Source organism: Cryptomeria japonica, chromosome 6 (assembly GCF_030272615.1).
Source record: "Cryptomeria japonica chromosome 6, Sugi_1.0, whole genome shotgun sequence".
NCBI lineage: Eukaryota > Viridiplantae > Streptophyta > Pinopsida > Cupressales > Cupressaceae > Cryptomeria > Cryptomeria japonica.
In genome coordinates this window covers 300,723,938-300,746,750 of record NC_081410.1, presented here as the reverse complement: position 1 = coordinate 300,746,750, position 22,813 = coordinate 300,723,938, and the positions used below count along the sequence as shown (strand labels likewise).

Below are 22,813 nucleotides of genomic sequence, written 5' to 3'. Positions count from 1 at the left end.
AGCTATAACAATTTTTCCATTATACAACCATGCATGTTTACTTTCATAGCTTCTTACTGCCTCATCCACCCTATTAGATAAATTTTCATCTAGGAAAAAGTGTGAGCTCCCTAAAAGCTTTTTTTTCTTAAAATGTGTTTTTTGTCATGCATGCACGCTTGCCATGACCACTTTTATAGGCCTAACCCTCTCTTCACAATTTTTTTCCACACTTCTTGCCTATTTGATATGAACAACATCAATTCCAACTATTAAAAATAACTCATTAAACATTATATATATAACCCTAGCTTGAAAGATGGAGTTTTTGTTTGGGATGGAGAAGATTAAGGGATTGAAAAAAGAAAGCCTTCGCTTAGAAGATTGAGTTTTTGTTAAGAGGAATTATCTGAAATAGTTTTGAGTTTTCTTATACATTCAATAAAAACACAGACGGAGTGTGTGTTTTGGAGAAGATGAATGGAGGAATGATGTTGGTCCGTGCTTGCAGCTGCAAGTTTTTCAATCTTTCCTTTGAGAACTTCAAGGGATCACATTTCATGCTTTCGACAACGCCATTTTTTAAATCTTCTCCAGCTATCATGGCTATGTCAACAACCCAGGTCTTTCCCTATAACTCAAAGTTTCTAATTATGTGATTATTATCATGTGCTGTCACTTACTTGAATTTTGTTTTGGAGGAGGAGAAGGGTACGGGAAAGGAGGGGGAGAAGAGATACAGAGGACCAATTCCAAAGAAGAATATAATTGAGGAATGGATATGGAAGAATGAGAATGTGGTTCGGACATCACCCATATATGTTGGGTGTATGTCACTAGCCGCCATAATCCTCAACCGCAGCTTATCAGGAATCTCTCCAATTGTGGATGCCAGCAGGTAATCTTTTCCTTCTTCAAGCCTGAAAACAAATCATGGCAATATCTCTACCATACGTGCATTTTTCTAGGAAATGGGACTTTTTGAGAAAAATAAGAATCGCTAATATCTCACCAATTTTTATTTTATTTTTGGTTTTTTTCTGGAAACAAGTCATGCCATTATCTCCATTATCCTAGCATTCTCCTAGGAAATGGAATTTTTTTTGAGAAAAAACCAGTAGCTAATTCTCGTCAATATATTTATTTGCAAACTTATTTTCCAAATATTTTTGATATTTTCGAATGAAGGTTCCTTCAGTTTCTATATTTCATTTTGACGATGGTATCCGAAACAATAATGTTCCTATAAATTTGTTTAGATCGTTGTTATCCAGAAATGTGTCCTGAAATTTTAATGTAGTCAAAATTTTAATGGATAACAGAAGCTTGAAGCTCCCAATATGTTTATTCTTCTAGAATTTGCAGAAATGTATTGCATTTAACGTAAAATCTTGAAGATTGTTAGATTTTTGTTTTTTTAGCACACCTCAAACACAGAATAAAATACTAAGTATTCTATCCTTTTTTGAACAAAGAAACCTCAAATGCTAAACAGTGTGATCAAATGAGACAACTCCAAGGTTTACAATGTGAACAATTGACTTTATGCTCATAATAGACTGAGTGATTTGATGTGATCTTGCTGGTAATCACAAAGGGACTTACACGAATGAACATTGCTAAAACATGGGACTAACTGACTGACTTTGAAAATAAAGACAAGAGATAAAGGATTAGAAAATCTAATCTAATCTTAGGAATGTAAAAAATGATTGTTGAATCAATGCAACCAAACCAAGCTTTGCTTCGCCAATGAGGAAACAACTATGCAAAGATGGTGCAATCTCTTGAGGGTAAGCGAATGATTTTAATATCACCTATGCACACCAACGTTATGAACAATGAGCATATAGCAATTGAAGTTAAAACTTTTAATCAAGTTCAGTCTAACCACACATTGCAATTTGCAAACAACAAACTCCAAGTGGTATGAACATTAGGCTTTACCATTCATCAACAATAATTTTTCCATTCATCTAACACATCTAAAACCATGAGAAGTAGAGACCATGCAACATGTTGAAATAGCACACAAGATCCACAATTTCTTCAATGAAAATAGTGTGTTTATACTTTATTACAAAAAGCTTTGGTAACAATCTCTTTTCCTCTTACTCTACTGCTAGCTTCTACTTGTCTATCTAACAACTATTATCTATTAATTTTGACAAATGAGAGAACTGAGCCTTATATAGAGCTCTTATTACAATTGAATGGCTCAGATTGATTCAAGATCAATGGCTGAGATTACATGACAAAACCCTAATTAGGGTTAGTTACAACTAACTCCATTCGACCAATGATAAAATTTTACCACATAGGAAACATGTCCTCCTTTGAATGTGCACCAATAAGAAATGAGGTTAGGTATGTGAATGATATTCGATGCAATGCCATGTGTCGCTTGCTCCATTCCTGGATGAGTCAGGTACATTGATCCTAGACATGCTGATATGGAGTAACTTGACTTGTTGATGATGGATAAGATGCCACCTCAGCGTGCACAATGTGTAGAAGTGTTCGTGGTTGAGCGAAATCTCTTGATACTCAACATTATCTTGTTGCTTAATGTGATGATGATGGTGGGGCATATTCCCAAATTGTATCATCTTTTGTGATCAAGTGTCTAACTTTGCTTAACTCTTCTGAAACTATCTCCAATCCTTGATTGCGCTTGTACTATTATCGTCTAGCCTGGTAATCTTCCTCCTTGTGATGTATTTCACCTTGATGATGTATGATGTGTGATGTCTATGCTTGATCACCTTGCTTAGAAATGAACAAACAAAGGCTGAGTTGCAAGATTTGAGGAAATTGGTGTTGGAGTTCTTGGATGAGATGTCTTTTCAAGAATACATGGACTTGCGAATGAAACATATGCCTCAAAGAAGATCACACAATTAGGAGTTGTGGAAGAAAGTGGGAAAACTGTCAATTGAATATTATGATGGATCAGCTAAGACGTGTGCGAGAGGATGGGTACAAAAGCTGGATACATACTTTCAATTAAACCCTATGCAGGAATATGATGCCATCAAATATGCAACACTTCTTTTGGATGGCATTGCTCACAAATAGTGTCATCATGGGATGGTCACTTTAGGCCATGACCAGATTACTTCTTATGCAGAATTCAGAGAACGACCGATTGATCGTTTTAATAGGAAAGATACTGAGCTATATTTCAAAGAGTTAGTGAAACTCAAACAGTGTAGTTTTGTTGATGTCTATATTGTGGATTTTCAGCGGTTATCAGTGTTGGTAATTGACATTTCAGAATAAAGGTTGATTGTGCTGTTCATGGAGGATTGTCTGATCCTCCATCAAGAGGAATCCCACCTATGAATGAGAAGCAAGGTGACAATACAGATATGAGAACTCCCAATCTACCTAAATCGACACCACCAAAGTTGGATTTTGAATCAAAAAGTGAGTTGCAGAAGAAGCTATGTTTCACTTGCCAAGAACCATGGTGTTGGAAATATTGTCATTGATGTCAAATTGATTTGTTTTTGTCAGTAGTGTAATGCCAAACAAGCATGGACAAGACTGTTAGATTAAGTATCATCAATTTCAAAGGAAAAAAAGATGTATATCTTGTTAAGGCCAAAGGCCACGAAATTGTGGAACAAGTTGCAAAGACAAGAAAGTGTAATGTCCCCTTCTATGTTCTGTACTAAGAATTAGAAAATTATAAAGTTAGGGTTAGAGATTATACCTGGTCAACTTAGAAACATAAGGTTAAACATAGTTTCTTGCATATAACAATAAAACCATATGCAAAAAGATACATTCCTCTGATTAATAAACATGCAAGTTTAACATTATGATAGGAATTCCAATTTATATAAACATGATGTTTGGAAGGAAGATACTATGAGGACTTCTTTAGAGTCTCTCTACCCAAGCCCAAGAGAGGTTGTTTCCTCCAACCTTCTTGCTCCACTTGGTCACTCTAACTGATCTCCTCATATATCAACCTTCTTCATGGCTTACTTACCTTGTGAGTTTGGGATGAAGCTGTAACCAGGTTGTTAGACTCCTCAAGGTAAGTGCTCTCAAGGTTCTAGACGCCTCTGGGGTCGTTCTAGGACAGCCAACTTATGAATCTCTCCTAACCTCTCCATTACACCTCCATTTCCTCCCTCACAAGTAAGCACTGTAATTCTGATTTAAATACTTAATATTTTTATCAGTATGTTCTTAATGATTTGAGCATTCATGATTCATTCATAGTCTCTCATATTACTACACACATCTTGTATTTATTGTGAGAAATTACCGAGATAGCATTTATTTGCTTGTGTAAGTTACCATTAATTTGTAAATTCAGTATATTAACCTGCTTATGTTATTAGTGCCAATTGTCTGGAGATTGCTGAAGCTATTTAAATTTATTCCTTATGAGTTTAATTTTGTGATTGTGAATCATAACAGTATGTAGATAAGATTATGATAAATATTCAGAATGATGTTATTGTGACATAGTGTGCTGGGGAATCGTTCTTCTGAAAACCGAACTTGCTGGCCCTGTGCAAATTCTCTTCTCCTATCTCCGTATATCCTCCTTGGCACCCGATGGCCCTTCTTAAACTCCTCATACGCTGTGTCTCTTCGTTGGAAGGAGACATATCTATAAAGAGAGGCGTCTCTCTCTTAGCCATACTTCCCGAAAGGGTTATGACCCTTCGGTCAATACAAACGTTAGTAACCTTGTTAAGTTATTCGTTTAAAGAGATTAAGATTAACGATCCCCCAAACAATATACATAATTGAATATTCGTATATATTATTAATTTATTTATTGTATAAAGAATAAATGGCAAAATTTATACATAGCTGATTTGAATAAAACAAGAGGTATTAGGAACAAAACATGATAGTCCGCCATGCCCGAATTTGCTTGTCCTCAAGCAATTAAGACTTGGATGTGTTGGTGTATGTTTTATCATATACCAAACATTAGAATAAAATATCCAAGGATACTCTATCCTCTCCTAAACAAAATCACTACTTGTGCCAAGATTGCGAGAAAGACCACAAGGTGACTCCAAGGTCTATATGTGCGAACGAGCGATTTTATGTGGATAGCTTCTTAGGTAGTGTGTGCTGAAATACAAGGGGGACTTACACTTAACAATTGATATCATCTGCAGGTTGGACTCGGGCTAATTTGTCGATAAAGGCTCTTTGTTTTTGGATTTTCTAATTTAAGATTTAAAAAAAAAAAAAAGGATAAAAAGGATAAGGGTTTAGGAATCTTATGCTACTTCTAAGCTACTCCTATGAACTCAAGAGATGGTAAAGATTGAGTGAAACTGGTAACGACATTTTGTTTCGCCACACTTGGACAACTACGCAAAGCGGGTGCAATCTTTTGGGGTTGTGCTTAAGATTTTCACACTCATGAATAATACCAACAATTGAACAATATTACTCAAAGTAGAAGTTGAGCATCCACATTAAAAGCTCAGGCTAACTTTACACATTGAATGAAAATCATCCATCCAACAAAAGTATGAGCAAGATTTCACCAATCTAAACTTATCAATCCTTCATTCATCTCACAACTTCATAGCAATTTACTTAAAGTAAATCTATTCTATCCTTCATTCATCTCACAACTTCATAGCAATTTACTTAAAGTAAATCTATTCTAAGTGTTGAAGAAAATATGCAACCATGCAACCATTTGGCAATAATAAGACTTATAAACAATACTGATAATGAACTTTTATTTGGCAATAATAAGACTTCAAAACAATACTGATAATGAACTTTTATTACTCAAATAGCTCTATGCAACAATTTCATAAATCTCTCCACACTAAAATGAAATGAGATAATGAGTTTTATATGGAGTTTCTGAAAACAAATGAATGGCCAAGATCAATTTAAGATCAACGGTCAAGATCAAGACAACCTAACCCTAATTAGAGCTCCCCAAAATAAAATCAATATCCAGTGTATGTGAGACAAGTGGCATGAGGTGCTATTTTTTAGGATTGCACCCCCTTCTCCTATTGAGAAGCAGAAAATTCAATGAACTTGGACACAATCTGATCAACCTCTTCTATCATGACATGTGGCAGCATATTGACTCTGAATTCTAATCCTTCCAAATCATCTGCACATACAAGTGATTTTTGTAATGTCCCCTACTAGGTTTAGGCCTGTTTTAACCAAAATTAACCTATTTCAATGTACTTATGACTTAAACTAAATCGATTAGGAGACAATTCTATCCTAACATGAATCAAATCAGTGATATCAGAGTTCAATCAATTAATTTATTAATAAGTAACTTGCTCATCTATCATACATCCATAATTCTTAATGCAAGTGTCAAACTTTGTTACTACTTCAGTTTTAAGGAAGAAGAAGATATGGATGTTACCAAAGCGCTTAGATACCAAATACAATAGGTTCCCTCAAAGTTTACAGATCCAAGCCCTTACCCTATCTTGGGACCCTGTCTCTCAAGGTTCTCGGGACGCTGATCCCCACCCTCTCTTGGGAGTCACCCTATTGTGTGGATTTAGACTGCCCCTCTTGGAAACATCTCAATCGCCAACTTCTTAAATACTAATAGTAGTAACAAGAAATAAGCTCTTTCTGGTTTACTATCTAGTATTGTTATTTATCTGATCAAGTCATATATATATTCTTTTAATTATATTTCTTAATTAATGATATCAGATTTCCACAATCCATAATGTATAATCTTAAACTTTCTGGATTAGATTGTGTAGGAGTTTTTTTGGCATCAACGTTTTGAATGACACTCCGTGATCCATCATCAGGATTCTAGAGAGCTAAGAATATTGGATCACGGAGTGTGATCCGAAACGTTGATGCCAAAAAAACTGCTACACAATCTAATCCAGAAAGTTTAAGATTATAAATTATATTTCTGTTATTATAAGTTACAACAGATTATTCTTTAATTATATTTTTGTTATTATAAGTTACAGCAGACTATTCGTTAATTACATTTCTGATATTATAAGTTACAGCAGATTATTCCCAAAATGAAACATTTATAGTATAATGGTAATAACATACAGTTGGCAGCAGTTTACATGTTTTTGATTACAGGAAAATCAGGTTTTGAAGGGACCCCGAAACCCTTTACAAAGGATCCATAAAAGGTACTAACATTAAGAAACTAAACAGGACAGACAACCAAATAACCAGCAAAGTACTGGACAAAAGCCAGCACAAAAGTCCAACACTACCAGCAACAACCAGCGAAAACAGAAAAAAGACAAATTACATTATGTTTTTAAGGGCATTAGCCAATTTCTTGCTAATCCCTTGCATTTCTTTGATATTCTCCCTGAGAATTGGGATTTCCTTTGAAGAAGCCAAGGTAGCCTTTTTCAAGCTCGCCCTGGTCCTTTTAGCCGCACCTCCAGGAGCACTATCCACGTTCCCAGCCTCAGTAGCAGCCTCTTCAGCATCAAGGTCCACAATAGACCTGGAAGGGCTGGGACCATCAAGGTATTTGGCAATTTCCTCCATGTTCCTGGTCACAGAGTTGAGGATCTCTGGAATCAAAATCAAGAAGTTCTTCATGGGCGCCTTCCTTTCCTCCAGCTTGCTTATCTGAACTTCCAGCTTCTCCACCTTTTCGTCCATTTCCTTTTTCCATTGCTCCAGGTTGCTTTCACCTCTGTCCCTGCTCTTCCTGATGATTAGCCTTTTTTTCCATTTTATTAGTTCTTTCATAAACCCATCTATCGAAACCCAGACGAGCATCAGACTGGTTCTTAAGCTTATCCAGGATAAGCGTACTAGTATTCATCTCATCACCAACTCTATCCTTTTCCATGCTCGTATCCTCCTTATCCTTGTTTAGCTCTGTTTCCATTTCCTTGTTCTCCTGGTTTTTCTGGTTATTCGGCTCCTCCATAGGCTGGTTGTTGAGATCACTAGGGCTCGCACTGTGGGTAATTTCCTCCTTATTACCCTCATCCTCTTCCTGATTCTTCTTCTCATTACCACTGTCCATTCTAGATGTTTCCTTGACCGAGCTTTTCTGATCAGAATCTTCCTCTTCTCCACCTTCCTCTTCCCCCACTTCCTCATCTTTCCAGCTCTCCACCCTGTCAGTATCATCGGTCTCCATATCACTACCATCTTTTCCCGTATACTCAGGATCAACCTCCACATCCTTATGTTTATGGCTCAAATCCGTGTCCTCCACATTTTTCTCTGCAGAGCCTTTTTTAGCCTTTTTACTCTGTTTCTGCTCATCCTTGTTGGGCCCAGAATCCTCACTTTTCCTCTTGCCTTTGCCCGGGGACACCGACAGCCTTTTGTTTTCCTGAATCACCAAAATCTTACAATGCTCATAAATGAGCAAAATAAGACCATAATGTAGCATAGGAGAAGAGGGGTTCTTACTGTGCTTGTTCAACGAGCGCGACAGGGACTTGAAAAGGTAATAAGGAAGAGACACCCTTTTCTCATGCCTAAAGTGGTTCAGAAGCACAAAGTGATAGGTATGGACCCTAGTGAAGCGGCCCTCCACAGTGATATACTCCATAATGGCATTAAGCACAAAACTCCAAATTTTTTTAATATTAGACTCATCATAATACCCCCCCAAACGCTTTGCCTAATTTAGCTCTCTCCTTATCTTTGCGCGGAAAGAGCTTCATAGCATTATTGGAGACTTTCAGGTCCCTAAAGAAATTGAGACCAGTATGGGGCATACCTGTGACTGTAGAGATGAGGTCTGCGTGTAGCTTGAATTTGACACCATGGATTTTGAAAGTGCCATTTTTCCAGTTTTCAATCACTCTAGTAACCGCCAAGTTAACTCTGCTTTTGTCATAATCCACCGGTTTTTCCATGAACGGTGTCATAAAACCCTTCTCCAGCTTCGTCCAGACCTTGGGCATCTCCCGCCATCTAGAAAGGTTATCGGGTTCCTCTCTTCTAAGGTCACCTCCCATTCTTGAATTTGTTCTGCAATTTTTCTGCTTCAGCAAATTCAAAGCGAGCTTCTAGATGACACTCGGACACTTGAAAATAAGCACCCACAAAGCATGCGAATTTTTAAAATTCTTATTTAAAACTCTGCCCTTCTGACAAGCTATCATCTCCTTTTTAAAGTTTTGATGTTTAATCATTAATACGACCATGATTAAAATGAAATCTTTCTTTCCCCATAATTTTGTCCTTTCTAATCAGGTCTTTAATATTGAACTCAATATTATCTTCACCTTTCCATATACTTTGTTTTTCGGATATAACGCCAAGGTTAGCAAGACCGTCCGCAACGACATTCTTTTCCCTAAAGGCATGCTCAATAATAACAGATTTAAAACTAGTAATAATTTCTCTAGCCTTAAAAATGATATTTTCGATGGACCACGAAGGCTCAACTTCACCCTTTAGGCATTTAATAATATTAAGAGAATCTCCCTCCAACCATAATTTGTCATGATTGAGATTTTTAGCAATAATCAGAGTATTAAGGGCATCCGAAGCTTCAATGGCTCATTTGGTTACCCAAAGGACCAACAACAGCCACAAGACAACCTCCAACAAAATTCCTGACAATTCCCCCATATCCTGCATTGCCAGGATTTCCCTTAGATGCCCCATTGAAATTGGCCTTGATCCATCCTTGGGGAGGAAAGTTCCAGAAAAGACCTTCTCTGCCTTTATCCTTGCTATTTCTGCTATTGGAAAGGTTCCATCTTTCATTAAAATCTTCTTTAGCAGATAATCCAGTATCAATGCCATATAAGCATTGATGGATCCCTCTATAAATTTTATCCACCACCACTTCAGGGTTCACACTTCTTTCTTTAAAAATCCTGTTGTTACGCTCCTTCTAGATGTTCCAGTTGACAATGGGGAGAATAAGTTTCCAAAGCTCAACATTCTTAGAATTAGAGCTAGGGCAAAACCATTGTTGCCAGAACTCTTCCAGTGAGTTCGGGAAAACCCAGCTCAACTTCCACTTATTAAGAATTATATTCCAAATATCCTGACTAAAAGTGCACTGGTAGAGGATATGGCAGGCAGACTCCTCCTCCTTGCAGCAAAGAGAACACCTGTTAGGAAAAACAAATCCACGCTTATGGAGATTATCAAGGGTTAGCACCTTATTTTGGATAAAGATCCAAAATAAGATATTAATTTTGGGAGTCAAATTCTTCATCCACACTTTCGCCCACAGAGGAATCTCATCTATAACTTTGTTATGTATAGAGACAGTTGAAGAAATAGAATATCGCCCATCAGAAGTCCATGAGATAAGTAGAAGGAAACTCTGCAAAGGAAGGCCTCCCATCTAACTGCAAAGGAAGGCCTCCCATCTTTTCATCCTCTTTTAAGGGAGTATTGAAATCTCCCATAACCATCCAGCTTTTATCTGAAAACCTTTGTCTCTCTTCTGCCAGACTCCTCCAAAATTTAGCTCTTCCAGCTTTAGTATTAGGCGCATAGATATTAGAGATTACCTAGACAAAGTTATCCCTAATATGCTCATGCAAAACTGAGGTCATGTTAACCCCTGAATCAATTTCCTTACCTTTAATGGAATTCTGATTCCAAAAGATGGCTGTGCCTCCTAAGGCACCCTCCGAGCTAGTACCAATCACCCCATTATTTTTGAAAATTCTAATTTTTTCCACTTTATCCTTACACATCTTAGTTTCCTGAATAAGTACTACATCCGGTTTATGATCTCTAACAATAGTACGCAACACATCCTGCTTGTGGGGGGCATTCAACCCTCTGATATTCCAAGAAATTATCTTCATAATTTAACTGGAGATAACGCTGACTCGATGGAAATCTGTGTTCCATCAACACGGTTCTTCCAACTTTCCTGTTCCCTCTAATTCTTTAGAGAGGGTCTCCCCTATTTTTTATTCTGATTTCCAACATCTGCAACCTTCTTATTCTTGCTTCTGTTTGAAATACCTGCATTGGGTCCTACCTTATTTGACTTGCCTCTTTATTACCAGAAATCCAAGAATTTGCCTCAAGACCCACCGTCTCCATACTTCTGAGAGGAGTTTTACATTGGGAGTTCAGGTTCATATTTCCAGTCTGCTTAGGACTTCCATTGGTTAATAACAACAAAGGCACCGTTTCCAAGATATTACACTCCTGAGCTTCATTAAAGTATTCCTCGTTTTCCTTGTTATTAGATGAAGCAGTTTACATGTTGCTGACATCCACTGAGAGCCTTTTACTTTTATTTTCCTTCCCATCTTTCCTTATTATTCGATGCCTTTTTGCAAGGAAAGACCCCACTATTTAACATGGGGTAGGGGCCACGATTATTGGGAAAGACGTGTTTATACTTGGAGTCACGTCCTTCCAAAACAAATCGTTGTATACTGATGTTCTTTTTATTATTAATGATTGTTGTCTTTGTATATTAATGAAATTGTTGACTTCATATTAATTATGCCGAGAGGCATCTACAATGACATACAAATATCCGTAAACAAAAAATTGATTTTGAATAAATTTGACGTGTAGATGATAGGTAAAGGCATGCATGTTTCAGTTTCTCTATAAGTATAATAAAATAGAATCATTGCCACTTGTCTCTAAGTATATGAAACTATTACATCTTTAATGAGAGTGAAAGAGTGCAACATTATTCGGCTCCATGTCCTTCTTGACAATTAATAAACATGCAAGACAATTATGTGATATCTCTCGGCATTATTTTATGTATTTTTTTTTTAGAATATAGGTATACTAGTTTCTAGGTTTAATAATCATAATTGTTGCTGTTGTTAATGTCATTTCTGTTCTTAGTAATTTAATTAATGCTTCCTATGGTCGGCTAGCAAGGTTATAGGAGTTGGCCTTCAATATTTAGTTCTTTTATTATTTATTTGTTTTCTTTCATGCTAGAAGGCAGGTAAGAAGTGGTTGATAGGCAGGGACATGACAGTAAATTTTGTTTGTACTATATTTAATAATATAATATTAATTTATTTTTATTTGAATATTTCATGAATAATATTATTAATAAATATTAATAAATATTAATTAAATAATAATATTTAATAAATAAATAAATTTCAAATAATCATTTGTTAATAATTATTATATTAATTAATAATAATAATTGCTTCATTTTGATTATATGTAACAATCAAGGAGGGGACATGACAATTTCCTAATCTAATTCCTGTTTTTGGAAAGCATCTCTGATGGACAGGAGGTTCGATGCCTTAGACAAATTCTGCCTCAAGATTGGTTCAGTGGAGAAGATTTTATGTGTTTTGGCTTTTAGATTTTTTGACTTCATATCCTTTTCTTGGATAGTTTCTTTCTCAAGTACCTCTGCAACTACAAGGTAAACCTTGTGTTGAATTCCTTTTATCTACTCTTCTGCTTTGTCAGCATCTGCCTTCACTTTTTCTAAGACTTCACTGCGTGCAACCAATGTCCAGTGCCAATTGCTGAAATCATATGCCGCTCCTTTTTGAATTATACTTCCATCAACTAATTCTTGCTTTGACATTCCTTTCAATACTCTAAAGTTGGGAATGATTCTTTCTTGAATGCCCTGAAGATCAGCCCATGCTTCTGCCATGCTTGCAATCCTGGAGAGTAGAGAGGAAGTTTGTCCATATGTCAATGCTAGCCTTTCCACAAATGTGGCTACCTCTTTACCTACGCTTTCCATCCATGCCTTAGTCTCTTTGGCCGTTATCCTTTCTTCAGTATTTTCAGCGGCTTCTCGCGAATCGGTCAATATGTACACAAATGTGCAAAAAAACGCTAGTGTTTGGGGTGAAGGGGTTGAATAGCGTTTCCGAATAGGGGATACAACGTATCATTCTGACAGAAACCCTCTCATTCAAGGTGGCCTTTTCATCTTCCGAGCTTCGCACTCTAGTCGAAGGAACCCCTCAAGCGCTGAACTTCTTTCTTATATTCCTTTTTTCCTACTTGTTTGTCCAGTCTTGCCATTATGGAAGCAACTGAATTGTCCAAATCTTTAGCTTCCTGCTTCTTGGTAGTTGGTCCCAAATTGAATGTAGTGATTTCGTATTCATGAGAAACACTATCTCCTTTTGCCTTATATACTTTTGGTACAACAATCTTTACTATCTTGCATCCTATTTCATCTCTTTGGATGGTGGAAAATCTTTTGGCTGGCTTCTTTACTGCAGTTTGCTCTAACCTGGCCAAGCTTCTTGATTGCCTTTTTTACACATGATATCTCGAAGGGCAGTAATCATTCCTTCTTGAAATTCACCTTCCTCAACATCCATTCGTTGTCTGACTCTAATACTTATGTGCTAGTAGGAGATGGGGGCTGCTCATCTTCTTGATGGATGTTTTCTTCATGAACTGGGGAAGGAATTTCCATCTCTGCCAATGACTGATCAATGGCCAATATATAGTTTTCATTTTTAGATGTGGCAGAACGAGATGGTTCTATCCTTTGCTTCTTCCGAGCAGGTCCTTCATTCACAACTGCCTTCCCCTTCTTTTTAGCACCTTCAATTGATTTGGCACTTTGAGTTACTTCCTCATTTGAAGAATATCCTTCTGCTTCACCCATTGGGTCATAAGTTAAGATTATATTTCCCTGTCTTAATCTATGACACTGCTGATCAATCCACCACCTGGAATATTTGATAGCTGGTTGCATCAAAGTGGTCAAGTCTGCATGCTCTAGCTTTGACCATTTGATAAGAGAAAGAGGTGCATGCTCATCAAAACCAAGCTGAATATAGTTTGCATTATCTTCTAGTTGATTAGGCACAAGAAAAGGCTCAGTTGTTCTGATCAAGCTTACTGGTAGTTTGGAACAGAGTCTTTTTTTGATGTCGAACCCATCTGCAGCATTTGCCCAAAAATCTTCTATATCCACTCTATGTCTAAATCTTTCTCCATTCATTGATCCAAAATTGCCGAGAGGATCGAAATTAGCTCTGGATCCGTAGAAGGTAAAGGGATACCACTGCATTTCTAGCCTGGCACTTTCTGCTGCTTGTGCTGTTAGACAAGACTCCTCCATATTTCCAATAAAGAATGGAAAGGTAATTGCTACCTTCTGTCTTATTCTTTTGAATCTTTGATATGTTTCAAGTTGCTTGAGAACTTCAAGTAGAACCATCCTGTTGGTTGGGTAGATCAGATGTCGGTAAGGACGACTGTCAGGATACTGGATAAACCAGGATCCATACTTGCTGATCAAACTTTTGGCTTTAGGAGATAACCTTTGGTGAGTTCCTCCTTGCAATGTTCTTGTGATGTACATTAGGAATGCATCATGTGCTCGATAGCTTTTCTCCTGAAGCTGCAGCTGCGGGTAGCAATCATAAGATCTAAATTCACCCTCACCATTACCAATCGACGCCTCTACAGATCAGTCTGGAATATCTGTAAGTACTAGCCAATAGGTAGATAATGTAGGAGCTCATATAGGATGACTTTGTCCTCTCCAAATTTATCAGCTATTCATGAAGGTTGTTGCTGATTATGCGGGACCAATTAAACATCTGGACTCCCGAGTTAATTTCATTTATGAAATAATACATCCATGTCTCAAATGGCGCACCCTTAGGGCTGCCTATTACTCTATTCAGTAATAAGATAATGTCACCATATTCTTCCTTGAAGTATGGGCGTAGGAGGACCTTTGGCACTTTCCCTTGGGGTCTTTTCTTTTCCAACCATGATTTGTTAACATTTGCCACACAAAGTTCAGACTGGGCATCATAAATCTTTTGGGTATCTTCTTTGGTCTTGTGGGAGGTTTTATTGTAGTTTGGAATTCCAAACGTTTCTTGAATGGACAACTCTGAAAGATTAGCTAAAATCCTCCCATCAGGTGCAATGATCTCTCTTGACTGTGTATTGTAGTGTCTATCACACTCAACCATCAGCTCAGCACATTGTTTAGCCAGAGGAAATGTAATATTCCCCTTAATTTTTTTTCAAGTTTTTTCAGTTACAACACCACAAGCACCCGTTAGGACTAGTAAATGAAAATCAGAAACATTGCTAAAAGTAACTCTTCCACTTTTGGATCACCAAGAACCCAATGTGGGAAGGTGAGAGCATATGGTGATAAGGGGATCGTTAGCACAATAAACTGCTGGAAATTACAATGCAAGTACAATACCGGGTGGCAAGCCAACCCCTTCTGCTTGTCCAACGGGTAAGAGAACTTTAATAGCAGTTTGGTGGTGCAACCAGCCAATTTACAAGATTCCAAGGAACTAAGAATAACAACAATCACTCGACCACTTATCCAATGGGAGGACTTAAAATGAAATTGCAATCAACTCGACCGCTTATTTAGTGGGAGGACGGTGTTACAATAAAAAAGAAGGCGGCAAGACAACCTCTTCCACTTATGCAGTGGGACTAAGAGGAACAATAAAAAATAGATAACTGTTAGTACTACTAATTAGCTTTAGAATGCACAATATGGATTTTCATATTATGAGATATTACTGTATAAAGATAGGCGGCAAAGCCAGCCTCTTCCACTTATGCAGTGGGACTAAGAGTAATCAAGAGAATTGCTGTTAGTACTATTAACCAGCATTACAAGATGAATTAAAATGGATATTCAAGTGCTAATAACTAGACCAACAACTGCAACTAATTACCAAGACCTTTCTCATTGCATTAATGAACTTAGACACCCTAAAAACAACTCCAACTTCGGAAACCAGAATCTGATATAAATGAACAGCAGGTTGGAAATGCAGACCAGCAACACTAAACCCCCACAAAACTCTTCTATCTCACTCAAATCACAACCAAACAACTCTAAAACACACTCAAAAGACCCAAGGCATAAAGCGACTAAGGGAGAACCAAACAATAGCACTAACAATGCACAACCACATAACACACAACCCCAAACGCCTCCCAGCATAGGGTGTACATAGCAGAAAGTTCGACTTGCAAGATAAAATTCATTACTCCAAAATAATCATTAAAAACTTACATGAAGAATCGCCCAAGGTAGAGGGAAAGGACAAGAAAATACCCAGAACCATCAGGAAACCATAGAGAAACTTATGAGCAACATACACCTTCAGCTACATTGACAAATAGCAACCTAGAAACACACTAACAACACTCCAAAAATCAGAAAACCACCAAAATCTTCATCTTCGTCGAGCTCAATCTGTTCCTTTGGATGAGAAACAGTCACAAGTTCAGCTAGGCGCTATCTCTCAAGCATGAAACTGAAGGCACTAGGAGGTATGCATCCCTTGAAGCAAGAGTCTGACAATATTTCGACAACACTTCGTTGTCATAGCAAATGGATGCCAAAACAAGAGTCCAACACTCTTTTTTATAGCTTTTTTGTGTCTCCAAATTCAAATTCACATTCCCTCCAAATGGACGCCAAACCCAAATGCACATTCACTTCATATTATTTTGAAATTTTCATTTCATTTCTCCTTTTCCCCAAATCGACCTTCACTAAGAGGCAAATATACTTTATAAAAATATCAATAAAGCATAATGTGGCGTCCAAAGGTGATAAAGTGCATTATATTATAAAATCAACTTATTCCTCCTTAGGCATCCAATATGAATAAGTGAAATATATTGCAAAATTAACTTATTTCTCCCTTAGGCGTCCATTATGCCTTAGCTAATATTTCACTTAATAAAACATTTTTCCTCGACAAGGAATCGCCCAACATAAGCACTTGTTTACACATTTTTAAAGATGAAAATCTTTAATAAAATAATTTTAAGATGGACACCCCCAAAAAGCAGAAATAACTTAAGTCATTTAATAAATAAATGACTAGGTCCATTTGATCATATAATCAAGCTAAAGAAGCTGAATCCAATTTGCCTGCCAAAAATAGAACTGAATCCCTGGATCATCATGGCAAGCTGGACTGCCATAAATAGCCCGTGCTGCACTGGCTCAACCCAAAACCCTAAAAATAGTTTCTCCAAACTCCGTTAGGGCACAAACCAGGAAGCAACTATCACTTACTAAAAATAACACTTACTAAAAATAACATACTTTTTTAATGAGGATCATGCTAATTCTTCCCATCCTAATCATGTGCCTATTCACTCCATTGATGGATCCCATGATGAAGAAGCTTTAACTAGGGTTTCTTTAGATCAACTTTCTACATTGGACAATCAATTTGATAGCTTTCAACAATGGATGTCCCATGAATTCCCTAATAGTAAAGCTCTTCCATTAATTGAAGGTCTTAAACGCATGCTTCAAAGTGATAAGAGTGGAATTGATATATTGCGTGGCATTGCACATATTGTTGATTGTAATGTCATGCCTATCAAGAGTTGTGCCGAAACCCTAGGTTATTCACAACCTTCAACACAAGTCAATTCCTCTATTCCTTTGACTAATCCTATGACTAGTATTCCTACTTTCACATCTAACATCATGGCTACTTCAACTCAAAATGTCATTCCTACAACCATAGGTCATTGGGGCAATCCCTCTTTTTCATTTAATCTGCCATCTTTACCTATGTCTTCCATGAATGTTCCTATTATTCCTCAACCAATTAGTGTGACACAAGGGGGCAATTCCTTCAACAACTTTATTCCTCCTTTGAGTGTCCCTTTTCTTACCCAATCCTCACTTATGCCTACTTATCATAATGTCCCACCACCTTATTCTCAGTCCATGCCTTCTTCCAACAACATCACACCTCCTTCTCAATCACCTAGGCCTAACATCAATTCTTCCATCGAAATGACAATCAACAATCTTGTTCAAACTGTGTCTTCCTTACAAGAACAAATTGCTTCTATGAGTCAATCCAAGTTTAGTGTGCCCACCTTTGATGTTGCGAGCTCACTTTCTCTTGATATTGTTAAAGCCGTGCAACCTAAACATGTTGAGGTCTCTCAATTAGAACTCTATAATGGAAAAGGTGATCCTCTTACGCATGTCAATTATTCCAAACCTTGTGTATTGATTTTGCTTATGATCAACGATTGCTTGCAAAATTGTTTACAAGAACACTAAGAGATAAGGCCTCACAATGGTATTGGTCTCTGCCTTCTTATTCTATCACTTCTTTTCAACAACTAGCAAATGCTTTCATCCAACAATTTCAAAACAACATTGGTCCTAAAATCACTTTGACTCATTTAATGCATTGTAAACAATGTGTTAAAGAAAAAGTGACTGATTTCATTGGTAGATATAAGCATTTGTGTGCTCAAATTTCTTTTCATGTACCTGATAATGATATTCAAAGAATTTTCATTTCTAATTTGCAAAAAGATATCAGGGAAAAGCTTCTTTTGTCTGAGTTTACTTCCTTTCCGCAGTTGTGCATAACACTCCACAATTATCAACTTACTGTGATTCAAATGGAGCAATCCACTCCTATGGCTCCGAGTGATAAGGGGGAGAGTGTTCAACAACCGTTTGCGAAGTTCAAACCAACAAAAAACTTCATCAAGTTCAATGATCCAATCAACAACAACCATGTGATTGCTACAACGGGCGTGCCTTCGATTTCTAAATTTTTCGAAAGAGAAAGGCAGTTTACTCCTTTGAGTGAATCTTTGCATGTTATTATGTCTCAATTGTTGCACGTAAATGTTATCAAACTTCCTCCTATAAAACAAATTGATCCTTCCAAACTTGCATCTCCTTATTTTGATAACAATTCCTTTTGCCAATTTCATGATCAACCTGGTCATGATACTGAGAAATGTTTTGCATTGAAAAATAAGGTTCAAGACTTGATTGATAATAATACTATATCTGTGGCAGGTGTGAATGATAAAGGGAATAAATCAGTTGCTCCTCCTAATCAAAATCTTAAGATTCTCACTGATCCCTTGCCATTTCATACCTCTAACGTTATTGAGATTGTGTCTAATTCTCCCACTTCTGAAGAATTCACCGCTATGGCTCTAAACTTGGTTAATATGGTAGAAACACAAGATAGGCCTAAGGATCCTTGTATTACATTTGATCCTAGTGAGACCATTAGAGCACCCAATGGCCCTTTATACATAGTGGCGAAGGTTAAGGATATCCCTTGCCGTGGTGCCCTGATTGATACCTCTTGCATGGTTAATGCCATAACTGAAGAGTATCTTTTCACTTTACGATTGCATAAACCACTCTATGATGCTTCTAATGTAGTTGTGAAGTTATTTAGTGGCTTCTCTTGTCCTACCATTGGCTCTATCACCCTTCTTGTTGAAGTCCATGCTAAACCCATGGATGTTTACTTTGTTATCATACCTTCTTTTGAGCAGTTCCGTGTGAAGTTGGGCTATTCTTGGCTATCTTCCATGAAGGCTATTGCTTCTCCAATTCACAAGTGTCTTAAATTTCCTCACAATGGAGAAATCATAACTGTGAACCATAGCTTATTTCGTCCATCCGAAAGAAGCCCCGGTGTTCCTATTGATCTCTTTTGGCCTAAACAATTTCAATCTCTTCCATCAAGGAGCAATGCTCTTTTTCAATCTTATAAAAAATGGAAGAACGATATGATCTTATCCTTAATTCAATCTAGATCGCCAACACTTGACATTCTTGTTATTCTTCAAGATGAGCTTCTTCCTCTCTCGGATAGGACTAATCTCCCTCCTAAGGAAAATTGTCCACCTACTTCTATGGATGTGACTTTACCTTCTCTTAAGGAGAATAACAATATTCCTCCTAAGGTTAGACCTATATCTCCTCCTCATGATGGACTTGGTCTCCTCCCTACACCTAATATTCCTCCTTTCTGTGGCACAATTCCACCTCCTTCCTCTTATTGAGAGAAGAGGCCTGCTTCTCTTATTGTTCAACCAAAAAGACCTCAACCTAAACCTTCCACTATCAAGGAGGGAAGCATTCCTACTTTTTCAAGTGTTCCTTCACCTTCTCAACCTTCCACTAAGATTCGACGAAATCGTTGTGCGAGAGAACGCCGACGAAGACGCCGTGTTCGTGCTCGTGAAGCTATCCCTCAAAATACTCAATCTCCTCAGACTCCGACAGTTGACATGATTCCCTTTTCTCCTAAGCAAGATGTTCAACCTACATCTCCAAATCATAAGTTGCATAAAACATGTGATGATTTTACTTCTATTCGTGTTCTTGCTCCTCTTTCTTTAAACTTTGATGAAGAAATGGGTGAAAATGTTATTCATAATGACAATACAACTCCTAATGCTTCTAATAGTGAGTATGAGTATGTTGATGTGGACAAACATTTATCGGATGAGTTTTCACAAACCCTAATCCTAGCTCCTAGAATCGAACAAAGTGACTTACAACATGAGCATAGTCCTTGTTTGGATCTTGTGATAGCTCCATCTGTTGTGCTCGATGTCGCTCCTCTGGCATGTTGCTTGCCTTCCCGAAATAGTGATCAGCAAGATCGGGAGGCGGATGTCGTACTGGATTAGCGATACTAGCACTGTAGATCTTTCTCTCTCTCCTTTCTTGCTCTTTTGTGACCATTCTTCTATGTGTATCCTTGTTCTTCTATTGTTCCCTTAATGTCTACTTGGGGACGATGCAAAGCATTGAGATCTTTATTGGTCTCTTTCATGTTGACTCAAAAGACATCCTCTCTTCCTTTTCTTCTAAGGTAGTGTCCTTCTTTGGGGAATGAAGATTATTATATGCATTTACATACATGATATACATGAGTTATCATACAGCATACTGACCCTGAGGAAATTGACTCTACCTCGTGTTTTGTGTTCATTATCCTTGGGTTTATACCTCGATTGGGGGCTAAATCCTTGTGATAACGTGCTCCCTTTCTTTTCTCTCTTTTGGGTGTATCCTACCTTAAAACAATCGCTCCCGATAAGGCATGTACGATCGCTTTAACGTGGGGGGGCATACACTCCGCTCACATTTTCCTTCTTGTGATATTAAGAATTACTTAGTGAACTTTGTTTTGCTTTGTTATCTTTGTATCCTTGCTTTCATGACTCATAGTGAAGGGAACTTTGCTACTTGTAGTAATGGTTGTCCCCTTCTCGATCTTCCCTTTTACTTTGTCAATCGAAGTCGTAAGATCCTAAGTCCACTGGGGGCTTGGCGCATCTTGCCTCCTTGACATGGTGAAAGTCTTTTCAATCTTGTTTCCTTTTACTTTACCGATAGTATTGGCGTACGCTTATACTCCCGCTAAAGTGGGGGCTAAATGTAGTGTCATAAAATTGCGACCCTAGCAATTTTTGACTGCATTAGGGTCCTCACACACGCAAACTTGAATCCTCTAGCCTGATCGAAGACCGGAGAGTGCTCGGCTTGCGAAAACAGCTTCTTGCTTGGCCTTTGCATCACCCTGATCGCATTTTGCCCTCTCCCCTTGGACAGTGGCGTGGTACCCTTGTCCTCCCAGGACAGGGGTGTGGCGCCCCTGTCCCTGCCCTATTTTGAGGCAGGACCCTTCCTAGAGCATGCATTGTGGGTTGTGCCTCGGGGGGGAAACTCCCCTGATGTCGGCCCGTGACGAAATTCAAATCCACCAAACATGTATTTAAGGGGTATTCGTCCTCTCGTTTGGATAAGTTCGATAAGTTGGAGAGGTCAAAGTTGGAGAGATTCAAGTTGCACAAGTGATCAAACATTCAAGCATTCAAGCATTCTTTTCCAGCATTGAGCATTCTCAAGTCTCCCTTCAAGGCTAGGTGTTGCATTCAAGTCAAGGATTCAACCATTGAAGAGGAGATTGATTTCAACATACAATTCCACACAAGCATTTCTATCAACATTGCTACTACAACCTCCCTTGAGGTGATTTACAATTCAGTCTTTCATTTACATCTACTTGCAAGTACTTTCTTTCATTACTTGGTTAATTCCAAAACTGGGGTTTTACCTAAGGCAAACCCCCAATCCCAACCCATTTTCCTCTCTTTTCTGTGTGTGGATTGCAGGTGCGCAGCTGTACTTTTGGATTCGGGCTTCATTTGCAGAGGCGGAAAAACTCTTTTCGTTTTGCAGATTTTTCGGAGGATCATGTACATTCCTGCCACGGTCCAGGCAAATTTTCCTCAAATTCGCAGGGTGACTTCGCCTCGACATTTTATTGCCGAATCCAGGTGCATAGCTTCATCCCATATTCCGATCTCAAGTTATAATCGATTCTTTGTCATTTTTGCACTACATAATTCAATCAATTTTCTTTCTAAATCAAACAAAGAAGAGGGGATCAACATAACATTTCCAATTTATTTAGAATTCAATCTACCATCTTTGTGTGGAGAGATAGAATTTAGTGAATTATCTTCTCCCCCTTCCTAATGTAATGGTGAAAAGTGCTTGAATGGTAATTGATAGCGAAACTCTCATCTCTCTTTGAGGGAAGGGGTAGTTTTCCTTCTTAATTTATCATTCACCATTTTCCCATCATTACACTTGGATTCTTGCTGAACTCCTTTACTGGCAAACTTCATTGGTGCTTTTCTGGAAGGTGCTTTTCTGGAGGTCATTAACCTGCATAACACATAAAAATTCAATATTATTTTCAAGATAGCTTGCTGATTTTAGACCCTTTTTTTCTTGAAAATTTCACTTTCAGTTTGTAAAAAGGTTAAATTTCTGCGAAAAAGCAGACTGAAAGTGAAGAATTTAGTCTAGAAATCGATGAATTTGATTAGAAATATGATAGAAAGGTAGAAGAATTTAGTCAATTTTAAATTGTGTTTTAGAAATTGATCTTTGTGATTGAAATTCACCTTCAATTCTGAAAATCTGTCTTCGAATCAGAATAAAAACACTTAATGTCTTGACTTCAACACTTAAAAAAAATTCACTTCTTCAAAATTCCTCTTCAAAAATCAATTTCCTCAAAAATCTGAGAGAAAACTTCTCAATTGC

At 37.6% G+C, this 22,813-nt stretch overlaps 1 protein-coding gene across 4 annotated transcripts in view; it reads left to right on the top strand.

The window, feature by feature from the left end:
- Positions 1–206: 206 nt before the first annotated feature.
- The window catches only part of LOC131031531 (protein COFACTOR ASSEMBLY OF COMPLEX C SUBUNIT B CCB4, chloroplastic), a 163,208-nt gene continuing 140,601 nt past the window's right edge, over positions 207–22,813 (top strand). The window contains exons 1-2 of one of the 4 annotated variants that reach the window (XM_057962682.2): positions 207–602; positions 690–877. In XM_057962682.2, coding sequence (XP_057818665.1) covers positions 456–602; positions 690–877 — 335 coding nt within the window. In that variant the 5' untranslated portion in view covers positions 207–455. The remainder of the gene's footprint in view (positions 603–689; positions 878–22,813) is intronic. The other 3 variants (XM_057962671.2, XM_057962676.2, XM_057962688.2) reach the window with 3 other exon arrangements.